Below are 11,528 nucleotides of genomic sequence, written 5' to 3' on the forward strand. Positions count from 1 at the left end.
CTCTTCTAAATCAGCATATTTTCCTCAACTGACTTTCTCAACCTCTAATCCTTATCACAACAGAATTCTTGTCTTCTACTCTGTTAAAAAAAACTTCAAGTTATGAGGCATGACTTCTCTCAGCTTTCTTTAGGCTCAGAGGGTACAGATTAGTATAGGTTATCAGCATTACCTCTTGAGTCAAATGTGGATTCAAAGCCAGGTTCTGCTACTTGTGAACCATTTGTTTTGGAAACATTAGCAGATTATGACCTTAACCTTCTTAACATTCTTCATTGGTCTCAGAAAAGGATATTACCATGCATCCTGTTGTACAACCTGCAACTCTGGGATCAATATATTACTTCTCTTTTCCCTTTACTTCCCATATTCCACAAATATGCAGGTTCTATAGAATTTATAAACAAATGCTTCTCAAATCCATCCTCTCTTTTCCTTTTCTATGCCTATGACTTTAGTTCAGACTGTCAAGATTCTTTGCCTGGATGAATGCAACAAGCTTTTAGTAGATCTACATGTCTTCACTTTGGCTTTCTAAAATACAACTTCCATGTGACTGAAGGAGTTATCCTCCAAATATACAAATCGGACTTTATCACTGCCTTGCTTATACTCTACAATTACTTATAAAAGCACAGAACATAAAAATTCAAACTTCTTAACAGAGTACACAAGACTTTTCATAATCTATTTCATCTATAACTTCACTCCTTGCTTTGATTTTAAGCATCAAAGAATCCATATTGTCTCATGTTTGCATGTTCCTGCTCAAAACAACCCTTTTCCTGGAATTTCCTTCTCCTTATTCCCTCTTTTCATATGGCTAACTTTACTCATTTCTTAAAACTCATCTCATTTCTTGCCCATCTCCACCGCCCCAAGTCTTCTTCTTCCCTTTACCCATGTGAAGTGCTCCTAAATTGCCTTGTGAATATCTCAATAATTGGGTCTAACACACTGCAACATAATGATCTTTTATATGATTATACTCTGGATTAGATTATAAATTCCTAAAGGAGTCAGGGACCATATCTCAGCCATCCTTTTATTACCAGTAGATACACAGTGCAGAGCAAAAGTATGGCATAATCATGGAATTAAAAATGGGTCAACAAATCTGGAATACAGAGGGGAGGAGAAAAGTTTTATTGGGATGTGGTTGAATAGGCCTGGAGAGTTAGACAATATGGAAAAATTATTTATCATGTTATGAAACTGATATTTTGGTAAAGGCTATGAGAGCCATTGAAAATTTTCAATGAGAGGAATGATATGACAAAGATAAACTGGCAACAAGTAGCTAAGGAATGATGGGAGTAAGGGAAGACGCGGGATAAAAGTGGAGGACTAGAGCACTTGGCAATAGTGATGAAAAGGAAAGGTTAGAAGTCTAGGATGACTCAGTTTTGGATTCTTGAGTAAGAGTTATTTTTCAGTGAATTAGGAATAAAAAGAAAAAGAACAGTGGAAAAGTGATGGGTTAGGTTTAGATAGTTTGAATTTCAAATGTTTGTGGGATATCTAGGTACATATGTAAAAGATGACAGGAAATCAATAGCTGGAACTGAAGAGAGAGGCATGAGTTAGAGTTATCCAACTGAGAGCTATCAGAATAATACTGATAAATAAAGTTGCCATTACAATATGACTACTAAGCTGAGGAAGAAGAAAGAGACTTTCTCATAAAGACTGAGAAAGGCTAATCAGAAGGTAAAGAGCAGAACCAAGAGACAGTAGTTTCATAGAAGCCAAGGAAGGAGAGAATTTACATCTAACTCATTTAGTGCTAAAGTTAACAAACAACAGAATTATAACAACTGTGGTTTATTATTCTAAAATATATCCTGAATAGGACTCACTTCTCAATAGTCTTCTATAAAAGAGATATAACATCTTGGAGTGAAGGGCTACCAAGTTAAACTCTCAATAAGTGAAAGGAAAGTTTTATTCACTTTTTGTTCTATTATCAAAATGAGCTGTTAAGAGAATTTCATATGTGTAAAAACAGTTATCCTGCTTTTAATGGATTTTAGGCTTTATTTCCTAATATAAAACAAAATTCTATAGAATTATTCTTCATAATATATATCTAATATATTAACTATACCTTAGAGGAGTCTTATAAAAATTATTGAGCACTGATGAACTAACAAGAAAGAGCCCCTCAAAATTACCTCAGCACCTATTTCTCCAGGAGGTCCAGCATCACCTTGCAGTCCACGTGGTCCCTATATTAAAATAAAATTTAAAATAATCTTAGAATCAAAGTTTATGAATATATACATCTAAATATGGAATTTATAAGATTGTAATGTAATACATAATACATTTATGAATGTATTACTTTACTTTTGTATAAAAATTATATCTTTAGTTGCTACATCTATGTTTCTCTTGTGAATAATATTAAGTTATGCTTGGAATCAAAAGAAAAGGCAAGAAAAAAGGACAGTACCATTCATTCTGTCATTCTCTAATTTACTCATTCATTCAATAAACATTTATCAAATGCCTAATAAATGTGAAAAATTGTGCTAAGGGCTTTCAAAAGTTATCTAATGGGTATGATAATTATAGATTTATTCGGTATTCCTGGAAACTGAGGAGCACTACATGCATCAGTTTTGCATTATTTAGACTTTTTTTTTTTTTTTTTTTTTTTTACTGATAACTGGAGAACTATAAGAAATAGTTTAGCCAGAAAAGAAAAACTAAAGATGACAAGAAAGGACTTATGGGTTGGTAATTGTGGTTTCAACATCTGGCTCATAATAACTCGCAAATGTGATGAAAATCAAGATTAGAGGTCAGCAAATATTTTCCTAAAGGGCCAGATAATAAATATTTCAGGCTTGTGGATCATGTGGAATTTATGTCACATATGTAAACACTGCTGTTGTAACAAGAAAACTGCCACATATACATAAATGAATGGTTGTAGTTGTGTTTCAACAGAACTTTATTTACGAAAGTAGTGACTGGCCTGAGGGCTATAGTTTGCTCTAGATACACAGTTTTGCCTACACACTTCTAAAGAAATCTAAGATTGTCATGAAGATTTTAAGATAGGGCTAAACTAAGTTATATATTTAATTTTCCTCTCACCTCCTTCAGTCTCCTCTGGAGTCCATTCCTCTTCTACCAATATTTATTAAATGTTGATTTCTTCAAAGTTCAGCCTTAGATCCTTTTCTTTTCTCACTCTTTTACTCTCTACCTAGGCCAGTGACTTTAATATTTTTAATTTCAGTACATTTCTCTGCTCTGAGTTCCATATTTAATTGCTAACTTCTTATTTCTCGAAGGCACTTCTAATTTAACATAGCTAAATTGATTTTATAATTTTCCATTTTCAAACCTTGCTTTCTGTTACTATTCTCAGTTTCAGTAAATGATATAATTATCTCATTAATTCTTCAAACCAGAAACTTAGGAATCATACACAAAATACAGAGAAAACCGAGAAGGATTTAGTTTGATAAAGTCAACAGATTATCTAAGATTCTTTAAATGCAAAGAATTATATATATGATCAATTCTTTATTGTTTAGAGAGCTTATATCATAGGTTAAACATGGAAAGGAGGAAATGAATACAGTTTGGTAAGAATAATTCTTTGACTTTTAGAATTTTCCACTTGCTACTAGCTAAATGAGTTATGCAAAGGCCACCTGAAAACCTCTGTGTCGACTGATGGATAAGATGAGGCCAGTAGTTTGAAAGACTGTATTGTATTGCAATTCTTAGAAGCACGTTACAACATATTACATCTGATACCACGCCAGAAGAATGACTTCACAGTAAATAAAGAATAAATTTTGAGAAAGTAAGTGTGACAAGGTCTTTCCTTTTCGCAATTCATTTTCCATGGAAACTCTGTAATTGAATCACCTTTATAAAAGTGCAATATACATTTTTGTATTATTGATGTAACAACATTTCTTTCATGTCTGTATATTCCAGTCAATCAGATATAGACTTTGGCTTCTCTACATGGTCTTTTATATAGAGTTGGCCGAATAAATGTTTGTGTGTGTGTGCGTGTGTGTGTGTGTGTGTGTGTTGGTATAATAATGATAACACTATCAGCAAGTCATTCAGAAATTCAATAAAACAGAGTTATTTTTGTTGAAAATAGAAATATGTGAAGTGTTAACAGTTCCAGAAAAACATGACTAAATTTTATTACATGAAACCAGGAAGGCATTCAAGACCATATTCACAGCAAAATATTCATTCTATGTTCTATATCTTAACAGTGTCAATGTCAATATTGTCAATATTAATATCCTAGTTGTGATATGTATTGTACTATAGTTTTGTAATATGTTATAGGAAACTAGCTAATGGGTACGTAGGATGTCTCTATATTATTTCTTATAACTGCACGTTATACTATAATTACCACAAAATAAAAAGTTTGATTTAAAAAAAATTCATTCTGTATAATTAGGTGTCCATGATAAATGCTGCTTTCAGAAACATACCTGCCAAAGCACAAGAAGGCAATAATAACAAAGATAAATGTATATTATGAGAAAAACACAATTAGAAAAGTATAAAGATAAACTTACTGGTTCTCCTGCAAGTCCCCTATCTCCTATACTTCCAGGAGGTCCTTGTAAACCCTGAAAAAACAAAAGCAAAACTTGAAAAAAAAGTGATGTTTGAAATGTTTTAGTCAGTTCCCCTACTTCACCTTTCCTTCACAATCCTCCCACCTAACTTTTCTCTTTTCTTTTTCTTCTCTTCTATGGAAAAATATATATAACATAAAATTTACCATTTTAACAATTTTTAAATGTATAGTTCTGTGGTATTAAATACATTCACATTGTTGTGCTATCAGCACCACAATCTATCTTTAAAACATTTTATCCTTCCAAACTGAAACTCTATACCCATTAAATGACTCCCTATCACCCTCCTCCATACCCCTGGCAACCACCATTCTACTTTCTGTCTCTGAATTGGACTATTTTTGATAACTTACATAAGTGGAATCATACAATGTTTGTTCTTTTGTGTCTGACTTATTTCACATAGCATAACATCTTTAAGGTCTATCCATGTTGTAACATGTGTTAAGACTTCCTTTTTAAGGTTGTGTAATATTTCACAGTACATATATAACATTTTATTAACCATTCATCTGGTAATGGACACTTGAGATTTCTACCTTTTTGCTATTGTGAATAATGTACCTATAAACAGTAGTTAACAAATATCTGTTTGAGTCCCTACTTTCTATACTTTTGGTTATATACCTAAAAGTGAAATTGATGGATCATATGGTAATTCAATATTTAACTGAGGAACCACCAAACTGTTTTCCATAGAAGTCCCACCATTGTACATCTTCTTTGGAGTAATGTCTATTCAAAGCTTTTGCCATTTTTTTTTGCCATATTTTTGCCATATTTTTTTTTGCTGTCAAATGTAGTTCTTTATATCTATGCATATTATTATATTTAATCTCCATTCCTGTATAGTGTCAAATAATTATCTAGAATTATTTTAAATTTAGATTTTTAATAACTTTAATATTGACATTAAAAGTGTTTTTTTCCAAAAATAATATTCCTGTGATGTGTTAATAAGTGTGATTTATGCCCTTAAAACCTGGCAAAGCACAGGGGCCTCAGGACCTAGATGACCAAAAATGACCATATTGGACCTCTCCAACTTCTTTTTCCTCCCCATTTTTACACCATGCCATCTATGGTACCACAGAATTGAGTCTTAGGTATGGGGATATAGTCTAAAATGGTATATAAAATTTTAAGTCAAATTCCAGATCCTCTTTGATTCTCCCATTCAAAGGTTTACTGAGCACATACTATGCAACAGACAACGGTGACTACTAATGATATATAAAATACCACCTTTGTCTATTTGCAATTTGCCTCTTCTACATCATTGACTTCAGGAAGGTTGGCAACTATGCAGTGGATCACAACTACTATTTTATCTTAAAACTAAAAGCTAATAGAAAAATATGACATTAAATGAGAAGTAGAGATATTCAAAATTCCTAGCAACATACAATCTTCTAAGTTATAATCACCAATATTACATTTAGTTATGTATGGTTCCTGGATTACAGAAAGAGAGATATATAAAATCATAAATGGCCTAAGATGGCCATATGACTAAGGCCATCTTTCAGTCATGAAAATTATATGTTACCTATTACTGCAGGCTTCTAAATCAAGAGACATAATGAACATAAGGGATGCCTCTGTGCCTGGTATGCCAACTGAAATATACAGCAACAGTTTAGAATCTTAAATAATGTCTATCCAGTTTGCTTTGTAAAGTGTGTCTGCACATAATATCAAGCTTAATATATACTTTAAATGTTGTTAATGGTGCATAAAAGCTGTTTGGCAAAGCTATAAAATGATTTAAAATGGACTCTATTTTTATTGGAGATGAAGAAGAAAAGCATAAGCTGGCACAAAATAAAAATTCCCTTTAAGGGCTTTTCAGATGCTACTGAAAATACATCATTTATAGTACGACTCCTTGCTCTATGACCAGGAGGGTAATGACTGTTATGGTTTTTGAGAGCTATTTATTGAGAGCTTGTGTCAAGCAAATAAAAAATATCATTTGTTATAACTATGAAAGGTATCTCATTTTAAAGATATGAAAACTGAAGCTCAGAAAGGTTAAGTAATTTGTACAAAGTAAAAACAGCTAGTAAGTGGCAGAACCAATATTTGACCTCCGATATGTTTGACTCCAATGCCATGCTCTTCCACTATACTAAACTGCTTTTTAATGACTTCAACAAGGAATCCAACATTCAATGCCTTTTCCATTTTCAGTAAATACATAGAGCTATCCTCAGAGACTTTTTATGAGAATAAGCAAGGGAGCACATAAATGTGATTTCTATGGCTATGCTTTCATTGTGGGATCATGAAAACTGTGCATTTTGCTTTATTATCTGAAGAATAAAAAGAATAAATACTATATACTTTTTATATTATAAGAATTATGATATAAGTGTTTCTCAAGTATTCTTAGTTACCTCAGAGAAAGTTCTATTTAAAGAAGAAATGTTAAGAGTTTCAAATTCCCATATTGGCCAAGGATCCTAATACAGATAACCAACTGATATACAGATAACTATAAACTCAGGACAAAATATTTAAAAAAAAATCTAAAGACACTGGAGAAAGACCAAAAATAGGCAAAAACTAGAGTGGAGTGGTCTACACATAGAAGAAAAGAATGTCTCCAGTTGAGTTTCTAATTTTTTAATGGCTTTTAGCCAGAGGGTAGGCCATATAGGATGGTTAGGAAAAAAAGCAGGATAGAAACCAATAGTCTTACTAGCATAGAGAACCAGAAGGCAGAATTTGGAGTGACCACAGCTGCTGGAAAGTGATGGAAAAAAGAGCCAGAGAGCTGAAGCCTCCAACTCTGAGTATAAACTCAAATTAAAGCTCTTGCTGACATTTGAAGTATATGATGGTCTGGCAGACTCCAACTAGGCAAGCCAAGACTAAAAGAATTGAAAAGAGATTTCAGCATAGATTTCCACCTACCACAGAGGCTAGAGAACTTGAATTGTGACTCTAGCCAAGTTAACTGCCTGCCAAATTTTTTTTTTTTAAAAAGCAATACTCTAAAGAAATGTAACAGAATTTGGAATCTCTAAAATTCATCATTCAAAATGTCTAAGATATAATTAAAAATTACTAGACAGAAAAATTTCCTATATTCATAAGAAATGGCAATTGAAAACCAAACTAAAGATTACTCAGATTCATCACACAAGGTTTTTAAAGTAGCTATTATAAATATTCCCAATATTGTATAGATAAATATGCTCATGATGAATAAACAAATCTGCAAACAAAACAAAACAAAACCACTGCAAATTACAAAACTGAAAATTAAATATCTAAAATAAAACTTAAAAATACAATATCATAAACAAAATTTCACTGAATGGGCTTAATAACTGAGAAAAGATAGAGTGCGGTTATCCAATTAAAAAAAAATAAAATAGGAAAAAGAAAGATTGAAATACAAGTGTATAGAGCCTCAGGGACCTAAGGGACGATATCAAATGCTTAGCATGTATTTAACAGGAATCCAAGGAGGAAAGGAGAGAGAAGAGGGGATAGAAAAATATTTGAAAACACAAAGTTGAAAATTTTCAAATTTACTGAAAACAGATTTACATATACAAGAAGCTTAGCAAACCTCAAGCTGGATGAATACAAAGACAATTCATCTAGGCATAGCATAGTGAAATTACTGAAAACCAAAGATAAAGAGAGTATCTTGAAAGCAGTCAGAGAAAAATGATACATTATATGCAGGGGAATAATGATATGTGTGGATTTCTCATCAGAAATAATGGAGGCCAAAAGAAAATGATATATCAATTTTGCAGAGTTGAATAAAAACAAATAAAAGAAAACTCTATCAACCCAGAATTCTAGATAGAGTGAAAATATTCTTCAAGAATGAAGATGAAATAAAGACATTCTCATAAACAAAAACTAAGAGAATTAATCACTAGCAGAACTTGACTGTAAGAAATCTAAGGGACTTTCTACAGGTAGCAGGGAAATGACACCATTTAGAAATGCAGATCTCCAGAAAGGAATGAAGAGTACCGAAAAGAGTAAATGCATAGAAAACAAACAAACAAACAAAAAAAACACATTTCACTTATATTAAAGCAAAAATATTTTATTTATATTAAAGCAAAATTTTTACTTTGCAATGTGGGATTTATAATATATTTAGATGCGATACATAAAATAAGTGCAGCACAAAATACAGGATGTTGGTAAATGGGTCAATATGGTTGCAAGTTTCTTACAATTATGCTAAGTATTATACACAATCCCTGATTTATAATAGTTCAACTGACAATTTTCAGCTTTATGATGGTGTGAATGCAATATGCATTCAGTAGAAATGGTACTTCGAATTTTGAATTTGATCTTTTCCTTGGCTAGCAATGTGCTGTACAATGCTCTCTCATGATGGCTGGGCAGCAGCAGTGAGCCACAGCTCCCAGTCAATCGTGCATATCATGAGGGTAAACAACCAACACCCTACAGTGTATTCAGTGCATTAGATGATTTTGCTCAACTGTAGGCTAATATAAGATAGGCTAGTATAAGCTACCATGTTAGGTAGGTTAGGTGTACTTTCAGTTTATGACACTTTCAACTTAATGATCAATTTAACAGGCCAAAACCCCATCATCAGTTGAGGAGCATCTCTATTATATTAACGCTTAGTAGACTATGGAAAGGTAGGATGCATACTATAAACCTTAAACCAGAGAATGGCAAACTATAGCCAAATCTGAAGCATCACCTGCTTTTGTAAAGAAAGTTTTACTGGAACAATGCCATGTTCATTCCTTTCCATACTGTCTATGGCTCCTTTTACACTATGATGACAGAGCTGAGTAGTTGTAATTGAGACAACATACAACCTACAATGCTTAAAATATTTATTTTGTGGCACTTCACATAAAAATTTTGCCGACTCTTGACCTAGACTAACCACTTGAAAATAATAATGAGAAGTATAGCAAAAAAGTAAATAGTTAAGTTAAAATGGAGTTCTCAAAATTTTTCAATGTCAAAAGAAGGCACTGAACAAAAACACCACCACAATCACAAAGGAAAAACAATCATAAAATAGATGACCTAAACGTAACCATATCATTACATTAAATGAAAATGGGCTAAATACTAAATGTCAGAGATTTTCAGAATGAATAAAGTAAGACTCACATATAAGACACTTTAAACATCAAGACTCAGATGGCTTGAAAGTAATTGAATGGAAAAGATATACCATGAAAACAGAAAGCATAAGATGGCTGGAGAGACATCAAGTAGATTTCAAAACAAATAGTATTACCAGAAATAAAAGATATTACCAGAGATAGGGAAACATTTTGTAATGATAAAAGGATCGGCTGATCAGGAAGACATAATAATTGTAAAAGTGAATACTTTAAAAACGGTTTCAAAATACATAAAGCAAAATTTGACAAAATTAAACACAGAAATGGAAATACAAAATTATAGTGGAGATTTAACCCCTTAGCTTTAAATTGAAAGACCATCAAGATAAAATAATGTATAAACTGTTGAAGTTTTTATAAGATTTAGAAAACCGAAAACAGTTCCTCAGGCTTTATCACCTTAATAACACAATGGATCATAGCCTTTCCTGTTGATTCTCCCTTTGAGAATGAAGATCCTGTTGATTCTCCCTTTGAGATGAAGATCTACATAAGGAAACAATGTTGGCTCACAGACAAATAGACTTTTCCTGATTATCTGGATTAGCAGAGTACTATATATGTTACTAATTTTCATTTAATGCCTATCTTTACAATTGTGACAATTTAGACATGTCACTTTGTTTTACAGATGAGAGAAATAGGATCCAGAGAACTAACCAATTTAACCAAGATTATACAGCTAATAGGAGCATGCACAAGAACAAAGGTCAGTGTGACCTCCAATAAATCTTTCAAATATATGGCACTGCCTGCTTGCTGACAGTGCATAAATAACTAGAGGCACTGAGATTACTGTGCAGAAGTGCAGGATCAAGTAAATCTTTGGGGCTGTCTGGATTTCTTGGATTGATTGATACTAGCTTCTGTAAGATATAAAAAAATCTATTTCAGCTCAATCAAGAAGAATGAGACAATGTAGGTATAGAGCTAATTAACCTCAACAACTATTATAAACTCATAATTTGACATCTAACCCATATCATCCATTAAGATAACTTTACTTTCAGTATTCTGTGAAACTTGCTTGCCATAAGCTATGGTTACAAAACAGTTCTAGTAACTTATCTGAAGATATCAAATTTCAAATTTCACATTAATCCATAAATATCTGATAGGCTTGATGAACTTGATGAGCTCCAAGTTTTTCCACTCATTCTATCATATTAGCTTTGTACACAATAGAGCAAAATGGCAAGAACTAAACAAACACCATTTACATTTATATTACAGAAACTCAGATGATGAATATTAATACTAAAAGAATGTTCTTTAGGGAATTATGTCAATTAATAATACAAAGTCACACAAAAGTTCTTTCCCCGAATAGTCATTTTTCTCTTTTCCGTCTTGATATTTTAGGTTTGACCATTGTCAAACATGATTCTATTATGAAAAACAACAGGCAGGGGGCAGCAGAGAACAAAGAGGAATAAGTTAATGAAGTGACAGTGACAAATACTATGGCAGCTAAAACATTTTTCTCTTATCCTTTTCTGACTCTTTAGTTGCAGGCTATTTAAATTATTCTGTAATTCTATGACTTTAATTATATACATAAATGTATTTGAAAAAAATGTCATTAAAAATTATGATTCCAAATGAAAGGAATTAAAGATACCCATACATTTAAGCTTATATGCTCAAAATTATACATGTAATATCATAAGTGTGTCTGTGTACATATGTGTATGTCCATCTTCCTTCCTTCCTTCCTTCCTTCCTTCCT

The 11,528-nt window shown here is 32.2% G+C and overlaps 1 protein-coding gene across 2 annotated transcripts in view; it reads right to left on the reverse strand.

Annotated features, from left to right (window-relative positions):
• Positions 1-11,528, reverse strand: part of COL24A1 (collagen type XXIV alpha 1 chain) — a 287,223-nt gene that overhangs the window by 97,565 nt on the left and 178,130 nt on the right. For both annotated transcript variants that reach the window (XM_025052104.1, XM_025052103.1), the window contains exons 32-33: positions 4,575-4,628; positions 2,175-2,228 (exon numbers count right to left, since the gene is read on the reverse strand). In XM_025052104.1, coding sequence (XP_024907872.1) covers positions 2,175-2,228; positions 4,575-4,628 — 108 coding nt within the window. The remainder of the gene's footprint in view (positions 1-2,174; positions 2,229-4,574; positions 4,629-11,528) is intronic.

The sequence above is a fragment of the Pteropus alecto genome, unplaced genomic scaffold, assembly GCF_000325575.1.
Source record: "Pteropus alecto unplaced genomic scaffold, ASM32557v1 scaffold25, whole genome shotgun sequence".
Lineage (NCBI taxonomy): Eukaryota > Metazoa > Chordata > Mammalia > Chiroptera > Pteropodidae > Pteropus > Pteropus alecto.